The 12,548-nt window shown below is 31.2% G+C and overlaps 1 protein-coding gene across 30 annotated transcripts in view; it reads left to right on the top strand.

Moving 5' to 3' along the window:
• Positions 1-12,548, top strand: part of LOC139492042 (neuron navigator 2-like) — a 322,278-nt gene that overhangs the window by 292,762 nt on the left and 16,968 nt on the right. For 25 of the 30 annotated variants that reach the window (XM_071280132.1, XM_071280142.1, XM_071280137.1 and 22 more), the window contains 2 exons: positions 3,925-4,008; positions 11,411-11,642. In XM_071280132.1, the coding sequence (XP_071136233.1) occupies positions 3,925-4,008; positions 11,411-11,642 (316 nt within the window). The remainder of the gene's footprint in view (positions 1-3,924; positions 4,009-11,410; positions 11,643-12,548) is intronic. The other 5 variants (XM_071280120.1, XM_071280112.1, XM_071280119.1 and 2 more) reach the window with 1 other exon arrangement.

The raw sequence follows: 12,548 nt of genomic DNA on the forward strand, positions 1-12,548 counted from the left end.
ACAAGCGGTAGGAGGGCGTGCCAAACAAATGCTGGAAGGAAAAAAAAAAGAAAAAAAAACACTAGTATCTCAATTGTTTGTAAAACAATTGAAAGGTCTTTCCTGTAAAAGTGATGTTTTCGTAATGTACTTTGTATGACCTTTCGTTTGATATACGACAAGCATACCTTCTGAAACTTTTCGCTTTTTACACTTAATGACCTCATCCGCCTACATTTTTGAGATCGGAAGCATGATATATGTAACACAGGGTAGATGAGCTTTCATTTGATATGCGACAACGCCGTGTTGTAGAAAGTTTGATTTTTGCACTATATAACCCCATCCAACTAATTTTTGGAGGTCGGGAATTTGATATTTCAAATGTACACATCACGACCTTTCATTTGATATACAACAACCCTATCGTAAAAGAAAATTTATTTGTTGCACTCAATGACCCCACCCAACCAATTTTTGGGGGACGTCAATTTGAAATTTGAAATGTACGCTTTATGTTCTTTCATTTGATATGCGACAACCTTACCATCTGAGAAATTTGAATTTTTGCACTAAATGACCCCACCCTTCCACCTGGGATGAAAAAGAGGTTTACATTTTTCATTTTTTAAGTTGAGTTTATTGAGACCTTTATTTTGATATATCAGATGACCCCATTTGACAAAGTGCCAAAAATGATGCAATATCAACGATATAAATAGAAGTTATGAAACTTACAAAGTCAATGCAAAACATGAAAATTTCAAAATGATTTTTTGGTGTTTTTTTCAATGGAATATTTTTGGTATTTGGTCAAACATATAACTATGTTAACCTCTTCAATTTCTTAAACAATTTAAGTGGTAAGCTGTTGTTGATTCAGAAATACATGCCTCCGCTCGCAAAACTTCAAACTGCATTATCTTTAAAACGACAATAGATATCTCAAATCTGTTAAATGATAAATGATCTACATTGGAAGGACAACATTATAGAAAAAGAATTGGGACAATTTCAAAGTTCACCCAGGTCACAATTAATCATCAAATATATGATGCAATACCAAACTTGAGAACCGGAAGTCGTAGAGACATGGGACTATCACCATTCAACTCAGGACCACTTGACCTTTCAAATAGCACAAGGTCAAGGTCATAGTATAATGTGAAGGTCAAGGTGAAATTTCGTCATGACCTGACATTGACCTCAAATTGAAGGTCTTGAATTACTGATCATCTTTGCAGTTTATAGTAGGTTGATATCTGATACCTTTAAAAAGATATACACAAAATATTATACTTTTAAGAATCATCCCGTTGTAACTTTTGAACAGACGGTCGGACATTTTTGGGCTGATTATATAAAATGTAGAGCTCATGGAGAGGAACATTTCATACGCTGTATGTATGCAGCAAAGTCTTATCGTTTTCCTAATATGTAAGCTTGAAATTGCAGCGTAATTTTATTTTGCACTCTGTGACCTTTGACCTTGGGTGCATATTAAAGGTCACATGAATTAAAGATTATTGGTGAAGGTCCCAAGTCTCTACGACTTCCGGTTCTGGAAATACAATTTTTCTAAAATTGTACACAATTTTTCAAGGGGAATAACTCCTTATAAGGGTTAATAACAAAATGATTGTATATGTTCATTAACATTGCCATCTGTTCCTGTACATGTTGCCGTTTTCAAATCAATTCTATCTCTAATACTTTTTGAGAAAAATACAAAGGAAAGAAATTGCTTTAAGGGGGTATAACTCTCATAGGGAATGATGCAATCCTATTCAACCTCATATGGTAATACATCATGATGAGTTCTACCTATCGTCCAAATAAGGTAATGATATCTTGAAAAACAACGAGAGGGGGCCATGTTGAAAAAAACTAATAAAAGGGAGATAACTTATAAAGGGGATGATGAAATCCTTAACAGGGTCATCTGGTTATACCTCATGATGAGGTTTATCGATGGTCCATGTTTGGTCTTGATAACTTCAAAAGAAACATGGGGAGGCCATGCCAAAAAAATGTTGGAAGAAAAAAAAGAAAAAACATTAGAAAAACAATAAGGTCTTTCCTCACGTAAGGGAAAGACCTTAAAAACAGGAGAAAAACAATAAGGTCTTTCCTCGCGGAGAGGAAAGACCTTAAAAAGGCATGATCTTTATCAGTTGTGAACATAATGGTAGCTAGAGTTAGTTCCCTTTGTATATAAATCCTCATGTCTATGATATCAGGAAGCAACTTCATTGTATAATATTTTAAAGAGTGGATTTAGAACTGGTACCAATTTGATCTTTTTTTAGCATATTAATTATGAATAGGTGTTTAATGACATTTCAATTGTGCCCTTCATTTCAAGTACAGCAAAACAGAAAAGAACAATTTGTTAAGGTCACTCTAACCTGAAGGCACATTTCACAGAGGACACTATTTTCAAAGTTAGGTGACATTGTGCAAAGTTTGACATGTAACACCCCTTTTGATTCGCTAACATCTGTCATCCATTCTATGGTTACTAAGACAGTAAGAGTCATGAACTACATAGTTTCACAATACCAGAGGACGTTCCTGGGAAATTTCAAATTTATTTCAACATTTTACTAGATAATTATTTGAAAGGTTCTGATGAGGATTTAACATTGGTAACACTTTAAAAGAGTGTACATACTTATAGATTCTCGATTGTTTTTCAAAAACGAGGGTGTTTCTCAGCTTCAATCTCATAAAATTGTGAGAGCCTTGAGATGAGATTATTGGCTGAGAAACATCCATGAGTATGACAGACCATTCATAATCTGTTTATCATTATTTTGCTTCTGAGGTCGTTCGTGAACGCAACATGCACCCTTAGTTTCCATCTCAAGCTCGTACATTAGCTTTCTTGTTTGAATTGTTTTACATTGTCTTATCTGGGCCTATAGTTGTTAATGTCTGTGTCATTTTGGTCTTTTGTTGGTAGTTGTCTCATTGGCATTCATACCACATCTTCTTTTTTATAGTACAATGTAGTAAGAAGCATGATATGAAAAATAATCACCAAAAAAGATCAAAGGAAAAATGTACAAAAAAGCAATAAACTGTAAACAAAGTTCTCTAAAGAAATTGATCAATTAATTACCTTTTAAAAACATACATTCTTAAGCATTAAAACTATAAACATGAGTCACTGTGACCTTATATCATGCATTGTTTTCCTGTTTGCTACTTATTCTTTTATCAATTGAATTGTTGCTGATCATGCAGAAACTTTTTGCTTACTATTGAAGTTATTTCTTATTTAAATGATATGCCACTCAGGACACAAAGCAAACAATAAGTCAATCATATTAAAATATCATCCATTCTAAGGAATCAATAACACCAAACTGTATAAGTTCTATTGAGAATTCATTATGGTTGATTCTGTATTCAAATAAATGACCCTGAAATAGCTCATAAAGGTCAGAATATAAAATATACCATAAATGTCTCTTAGTACCGTCATCAAATATTGATGTACATTTATGGCGTAATCCCACTGAATATTCCAATCCAAGTTGAAGATAGCGGTATGAATACATCCATAATTTCCATTTGTAAAAACGTTTCCTGATCTTTTTTCAACAATTTTTTTCTGATATCAGTACGCTTAATAAGATCAATGTCAGGATAAATCTTTAACATGGCGTCACTAGAATTAGGTTATGTAATATTAAGTTGTGTTTCTGTGACTTCTGGGAACTATTAAACATTTCATTGACATTGATTCTGCATGTAAAACTACAAACTTACAGATAGATAATAATTTAGTGTGTAAGTATTTATAGACATGTGAACATGTAATTGTCACTTAAGTCATTTACATTTTGTAGTAATTCTGCACCTAAAATTAAGGCGTATGGACAAGCTACGATTCAGTTAACAGACTGTTGAATAACTTTATCCCCCTTTATTTTATAGGCCCATGTCGTGGCAGCATTTGAACAGAGTCTATCCAACATGACCCACAGGCTTCAACATCTGACGTCAACCTCCAATCAAAAGGTGAGTTATTTTTAAATATTTTCTGGAAATTAGCATGTTGTAAAAATTTTAAATTGAATTTTACAAGCTCTCCTTTAAAAAAGTTAAAGAAACATGACATGTTGGCATCATGCCTTGTACACTTCATGATTTGGTTTATATCATTGAAAATAAAACCGGATGCATTGATTACATCATAGCTTCATTATTATATCTTATTTTTGACGAAGGAGATACAATATTTGGAATTGCTGGTTTCAATGTTTTGGTTGATGCATCTTGGTGGTAAGATTTGTCATTTTATTGATTTTAACATCATCACTTTCATACAGATATTTGTCATTTGCTATGATAAAAATCTTCATTTTGATCTTTATACATTTAAAAAAAGAAAATGCCAGGTGTCAGACTGTTATCTTTCATGCAGGTATAGAATTTAACCAGGTGTATAGTAGAAAGAAATCTTGAATTTCATCGTTGATACTTTATCTAAAAAAAAGTATTTTAGTCATGAAAATAACATTTTATGAATTTGGTGGGTCTGCAAGCACTTTCATCTGCAGTAAACTCATCCGTGAAATTTGAATGATGTATACGATAGATAAAGGAAGATGTGGTATTAGTGCCAATGAAACAACTCTCCACCCAAGTAACAATTTATAAAAAGTAAACCATTATAGGTCAAGGTATGGCCTTTGAACATGGAGCCTTTTCTTAGATCGAACAGCAAGCTATAAAGGGCCCCAAATAATATAAGTGTAAAACCATTCAAACAGGGAAACCAACAGTCTAATCTATATAAAAACGAGAAACATGTATAACTACAAAACAGAGGACAATTACTGTACATCAGATTCCTGTCATTTAGGACAGATGCAAACATTTGCAGCGGGATTAAGTGTTTTAATGGCACCAAACCCTGACCCTTTTCTTAAACAATAGTATAACATCACAACATATGCATGTATTTATTTAAAAGCAGATATCTGTTTTGTCAAAGCACTCATTCATTCAACAATATGCAGTTTAATTACTAGACAGATCTTGGTTTAGTCTATGATAAGATATATGTCTCCTTCCTAATATTTTTGAAGTACTACAAAACTCTTATTACTTTTAATATCTCTCCATAAATCAAAGCAGAAATGGAATGATGTGAATCTTGATCTGTATCAGAATGGTATTGAATGTCTATTATTAAGTTGTGACCATTATGTTTATGATATTACACACTTCAGAAATCTGGGTGTTAATCTTGATCTCTATCCATTTCTAGTACAGAATTTTGAAGTGTTTATGTTTTGTAGCTTTATACAAAGTTCAGGATAAGTTTAGATTACAAATAAGTTCATAACAATCCTTTTTGTGGTCTATAGGAATATTAACATCTTAACAGATGCTGTATTTGTTTGTGCTTGTCATATATCTGTACAACATTAAAAAAAATGGTTTTAAGTTTTTTATGTTTTTCAAAAGTTCAACTTCCCTTTTGTTGCTTGTTTGCAAGAGTTATCCTTCCTGGGAAAAAGCACTTTGTGTTTAGTTCTCTGTTTGAATATTGAAATGTTTTGAAATTGTTTTAGCTTTCAACTATTGATGAATATGTTTTTGTATGTTTAATATATTAAGATAAAACTCGTAACCTTTAGATTTTGAAAGATGTAAAAAAAAAAAACACACACAAAAAAAACTTGTGACTGGGTGATAACTTTTATAAACTCTTGTAAATGGAAAGGTTTAGTATAAGTGCTACTTTGACCTGATGGTATTGTAATCAGTATTAAGTACCTCAAGATAGAGACTTCCTGTAAATAAGAAAACAAATACCAGAATTCCCAATAGAAACATATTTTTATCACAACTAAATAATACTTATTCCTGATGGAGCTCTCCTGGAGCCTGGAATGGATTGGATTGGATAGTCTTCTCATGGAATAGATTATTGTCTAATCAATCAAGCCAGACATCTTGTTCTATTTTTATTACCCTTGTGTCTTTTTAAGTTTTGTTTTCATCAATATGGCACTATTCATGCATAAGTCAGTTGTCTAATTTTTGTTATAACATATTGTGATACAAATTATTATTAAAGGCTGAAGAATTTGTGTGTGATAGCATTTCAGTTCTAAGACCTGTCTTGAAAGAGATCTAAATGATTTGTTTAACCTTTTTGACATGTTTTCTGGTTAGGTATCCACATATTTATTATTGGAAATTCACCATTTTTATGCCCCTGCCATAGCAGAGAGGGCATTAGGTTTATCATTGTCTGTACTATTAGTTCATTCATCTCCACATCCATACTCAATAACTCAGGTTATTTTATTCATGTTTTATTTAAATCTGGAATAAATAATGGAGGATTTCTTGTGATTGACAACTGAATCGACTTTGGAATATTGTGAGTCCTTTTAACTGTGTATCACTCTGTATTTGAAAAAAAAAATTGTATCTACAAACTGTTAATCTAAAAAGATCTTATCTTTGAAATTTATTTTCTTTGTTTTGTTTCTCCTTTGTTTATTTTGATTTGCTTATCCTCCCTTTAGGTCTTATCGCCTTGCTACTCATGCAAAAAACATACCAATTGTCAGATATTTAATGCTTCTAACAATACTTTCAGTGCTTTGATTGACATTCTAAAAACAGAAAGGTGAAAAAATGTTGATGGAGATTTAATTAAAAGTACATGAGACTTGACAAATGTTCTGATTACTTCTATATGAAGTTTAGATGGCGATAGACAATGAAAATTAATTAGTTTCCTTTGTTCGTTACATAGATGACATCACTACTCCCTGAATAACTATGGTAGCTTGTCATTCTCAGGATAAAACTGCATGAATTGTTTGTCTTATGAGCAAATTCTTGTAGTGCAAGACTTCCCCATGTTATTTCTTGTATTATACAGAAAGTTTTTATATAGTAAAGTTATATATGAAAACATCCAAATTTTGTTTTTTTGAATTTTTTATTTGTGGATTTCAAAATGTGCAGAAGTGGATATTTTTCTGCAACTAGTTACATATGGATGTTTTGAAAATGGTAAAGTATTACATGCATTTTAAAATATACCTGTTAATGATGTATTCTTTTCCGAATAAATAAATGTTCAACATACAAAAGTATTGATGTTCATTCCAAAATTTTTACTTATATTTTGGCACTTGAAATGGGGTAGTGGAGACTGAGTTTAATAAATTTGAGATGCATTTTTTATTTTAATAATGGCATTGAATTCTACCCTGATTACTATTTTTATATGCTACATTTAATGATGTATCCAAATTTGATTGTTTGGTTTTATAACTGTTATTTCAGCATGATTCTGCTTTTACTTCCAAAATAGTACAAATATTTTTATCCTTACAGAACTGAACTGTTCCAGCTGTCATGACACTTTCAAAAAAATTATTGTAAAATATTTTTCTACTACTAATTTTTTAGTAACTGTTATAAAAATGATACAGTCTTTATATTATCGAGGCCAAGAAGTATTTAGATATTTCTTCGTTTTCCCTGGTGATTTTAGAGCCAGATTTATCTCCCCTGTTTGCTACGTTACTATGGATTATCAGATTATCTAGACATAATTTGTTTCATAAATCAAAGTAAACTTGTACTATCTGAATTATTATGAAATCTACTGATAAAAATTGATATAAATTAAAAAAATCTCATAAAACATGGAAGTTTTTCTGTCCAAACAGGTGCTTGAACCAGATGTATATACCATATATCATTAATTCATGTAAAAAAAAAAATAAACAACTTTTACCTGCATCTGTTAATTATGAGTACGGTAAGAATGAGGTCTTTGTTTTCCTATTTAGGAGCCTGGGAAGGCATTCAACACCAAGCACAAACATTTTTAAAATGTTGTCAAATAATTTTCTTATAAATTTGAATTTGTTAAAATTTTCATGAAGGGTCCATTTTTGGGAGTTGAGGAATTTTAATGAAAACAAAATCACATCAATCTTTCATGAAACATGTGCTCCAGCCTGACATAAAACATTGTTAATTTGCAATTAATTAAAAAACACTAACCATCAAACTGCCAATTTCAATTGCATTAAGTGTAGGTCGGAATAAATTATTTAAATTATTCAAATTAGCTTTTCGTAAAAAAACCAGGTGTATTAAATGGCATGTAAGAAATTTGAAATTTGCGAATAATTAAAAACAATAAATTTGCAAGTTGGCTGTTGATGAAGAAATTACATTAAGTGCATATCAATTAAATTTTTCTATTTTCAAAAATCTTGATAAAATTAAATTCTCCTTATTTTTGAAGCAGGTGCGTTTGACCAGATGTGAAATATTGTTAATTTGTAATTACTTAAAAACACTTAAAATTGTATTGAGTAATTATGACTGTATCAGTTAATCTGACTAACGAGTTTCCATTAAGTGTTGATCAGGTATCTGAATGTTTGTTTAGTTGAAATGCCATGCATTATTATTGGCAGTCGACCAGACAAAATGGAATGGTTTTACAAGATGGGGAGCTCAGTCTAGCTCATAATATTTACAGTTGGAGATATTGTTTTAACTTGTCCATATGTTTTTATAATATTAATTCAACACTCTTTAATCAACAAATAGTGAATTTGAATATTTGACTCACAGATCTGACGAGGGAATTTGAGGATGCTTTCCAATTTTGTGTAGGAATTTGTACTTTTGTTTCATGTGGAATGTATTCTTTAGGCATAATTTTCTGGAATTTTGATCAGTCTTTGCAAGGTAAGGCTTTGTCAATATATAACATGTTTCTTGATTTTTGCCTTAGATGGTATATAAAACATGGAATTGTACCAGTTCTCCAGTCGTTCTTGGCCTTTGCCGCTTTCCTGATATGGTACATTTTGTGTATATATATGTATATAAAACATTGCACTGTACCTTATTTCTCCAGGATGTAATGCTATCTATTGTTAGCAAAAGTGTCAAAAAATCTCAGAACACTGAATAAAAAATGTGTGTAAAGGGTGGATCTGTCATAAAATGAGATAAAATGATGAAATAATATTTAGGTGTTATAATACTGTTTTGTTAAAGACCAAAGACAATACCAATATTTAAGTAACTTGAATTTTTACTGCTGTTCTCCATCTTAAAGTCATTATCATTGGCCTACTGTACCAACATGTAGCCTTAGATCTTCAAACTAACTGAATTTAATCTGTATTCATCTGTCATTTTTTATTCAGCTGCTTTGTATTTGTACTATATTATCAAATAAAATAAACACCTGACCCCCACATAGAATGTTTAAAGTGTACGATGAGATTGTGTATTGATATTGTGTTTGTCTGCAGGTCATGTTTATTTTGGAGAGCTTATTTAGCCCATGCTGTCTGTCTGAACAGAGGGTAAAATATCTTTTGTAATCTATATTCTATGAGTTTAGTTCCTACACAATGGCGCTCCAGGTCTTTAGGAGTTTGTACCAAGTCCTGTCTCCTGACTTCTTTGATTACAGAGGTCTTTAATTCCCCTCCTGATTTTACATGGCTTTTTTCGCTGAAAATCTTCTGAAATTATTCATGGTTACCATCAGAAAATACATGTACATCACTCAGTCTTCATCAGAAAACATTGAATTTCAGTATAAATGTTTTTTGGAATGGGAATAATTGATTATTTCTTACAATAATTCATTAATCTATTTGATTGCTCAATATGCAATGGATAACATTTATATATGTTTGCTGTATGAATGAAATAGATAATGGAATCCATGCATAGGGGAATACTAAGAGAGATAGAGAGTTGTATTTCCCCATTGTGAAATGTTTACATACCATGGGCTCTTAGGAATGTTAATTGTTACTGTTTGTGATAACAAGTTTGCATGCACTTTGGTCAGTTCAATGGAAATATGGAAAAGGGGGGGTATTATATGATTGCCAATAAGATAGGTTCCATAAACACCAACTTCAGTTCTATGTTCATTCAAAGAGTTGTTAAAGAAATGTATATCGAATTAAAACCAATAATGTTCTAATAACCTTTATGCTAAATTTAAACAGAGGACATCACAAAAATTGCAGTCAACATCAGAAAAGCTTGAACTAACTTTTTATTTAAATTGAACTTTTCCAAGAAAGTTGATTAACATCTAAAAAGTTTTTTAAAATAAATGCTCTAATGATTTATTCTTATTTTTTGTGATTTCAATTTAGTAAGAGTTACTCCCCTTTGATTTGATTTGTTCATATTCAGTATTTTTCCATAAACTTCAAATTTCACCAACTATAATCTACATAAGAAATGCTGTACATAATCTTCAAAGCTTCTGTTGTTGATAGAAAATATCAACAAGATAATTAAAAATAAACAACTAAAGTGTTGGTTTTAGGTGGAATTTAGTTTCTAGAGATGTTGATAATTTACAAGCATGTTTTTAGAACTAGTCAGAATATTTATGTGTGTATATTGGCAGTTGATATTAAGAATGTTATCCCAAGTGAAGATCCTTGTATTAAATCATCAGATGTTTAATGTAAAGACACTTGCCAAATATTCTACATTAATTTTCTCTTTAAATTCGGCTGTTAATTTCTCTTGGCATCTTCTTGATATTTACCAAGTGTAGGTCATGTTATTATGAGCAACAGGAATTGCTTCAAGTTTCAGGGGCGGATAGAGCCATTTTTAAAGGGGGGTCCAACTATAGTCTATATGTCCCCATTTAAATGCATTGATCGTCTAAAAAAAAAAAAGGTGTGGGCTCCAAGTTTGAACTTTCAACGCCCGGAACCCTCCCCCTGGATCCGCCACTGAGTTTCCCTCAGATTGCAGATTATTTTGGAATAACATAACTTGGGATCCACAAGTTTATCAAAAGGCATAAAAATGTTTAACAACATTTTCTATAAACTTTTTTTTGTGATGAGGTACAAAGATGTAATTTGAATGACATTTTATATTTTGTAGTGAGTATTAGAACATTATATTTGATACAAGACATTATCCATGTAAATTGAATATTTGTTAATAAATCTTTGACCTCACTATAGTCTTTATAGTTAAAAATCTGCATGAGATTTGGCACTGACTTATACTGTGAAACCTTGTACACTTGTTTCATAAGTGTTTACCTGGTAAACTTAATTGATGAAAAATTTCAGTTTTCTGAAGATTATAGTGTTTTACCGTTTGTTTTTGATGGTCTCCAAGTTATAAATTTGTTCATGACTCAAAGATCTATTGTGTCAACACCTTGCTAATATTAAAGACTAGACAGTAGTGTTGACCTTAAATGTCTTTGTGTTTGTCTTGGTTGGGTTGGCCGTTGATGTCTCTTTGTTTACCTCACATCGCTGTATAATTATTTAGCTGTTGTATACAATTTTCAGAATTCCTTAAGGTGCTAAAAAAATAATTAATGTTTTTTCTTTTTCTTTTTTTACAGGACTCTGAACTCAATGAACTACGGACAACAATAGAATCGTTGAAAAGACAGAGTGGGTTTAACATACCGGACCCAATAATCAGTCCCAATGTAGGACGTCGCCATACATCCCCTGGTATGGTCGCTAAAGTCGATATACATAGCTCTCCAAACCATCAACCACACCAACACCATCACCATCACCAACATCACCAAGGAGGTAGGGCGTTTCATACCCTGCCGATGCCTGCTGGTAATATAACATGGACAATTCTTACTAATCAATCACTGCATGTAGTCTTAGTACCCAGTAACCCTGCCACGAACCAGCTTCCATGTAGTCAGTTGTCTCCCTTGTTGAATGTTATAGAATCATTTTTTACTTACTAAAAAAACACTAAACAAAATTGTTTCCAAATAATTTGAAAAATTAAATTCTCAATTTGTGATAGAAATAAGATTATTGAAATTATTTTAGCCCATTGGTTTTCTTTTTTAAAATGTTTCACATTTTGACATTTGGACTTTGGTGGATAGTTGTCTCAATGGCAATCAATACCACATTAACTTTGTCATATCGACTATTTTTATTGTTTGTCTTTGGTGTGCAAAAACAGAAAAAAACAATTTCTACATTCTATTTACATGACATTTTAACTAATATTTTCACTGCAAAGTTGGGATTTTTTTCTTTGGATAACAAAGTTTTTGATTTGTTGACCATAATTTTCTGGAAAGTTTCCCTATATTTTGGATTGTGTGTGTGCTTGTGTATTTTTGATATTTGTTACAATTTCTTATAAAAAGATTGTTTTAGCATGCATTTATTTATCATGTTTATGAAATTTTTTACTCTCCCCCTTCTTGGATCCTAAGCATATCATCACAATCAATTGTTATTAATTACATGGTACACATAAGCAAACTTACAAATTCAACCTTTTGTGGACAAACTCTTTACAGAATAGTTCAAACAATTGTAAAGTTACTATTTTAACATTTCTAATTTAATCAATGTCATGCCATTTTCATACGCTTATATTATGAGGGAGAAAAAAAATTTAGTCAATAATTTTCTTTATAAATTTCATCTCGGTGTTTAATTACTATAATGGTACTTGAAATTAGAGTTGACATTAAACAGATTTTTTTTTCTTTT

The sequence above is a fragment of the Mytilus edulis genome, chromosome 10 (assembly GCF_963676685.1).
Source record: "Mytilus edulis chromosome 10, xbMytEdul2.2, whole genome shotgun sequence".
In the NCBI taxonomy this organism is placed as follows: domain Eukaryota; kingdom Metazoa; phylum Mollusca; class Bivalvia; order Mytilida; family Mytilidae; genus Mytilus; species Mytilus edulis.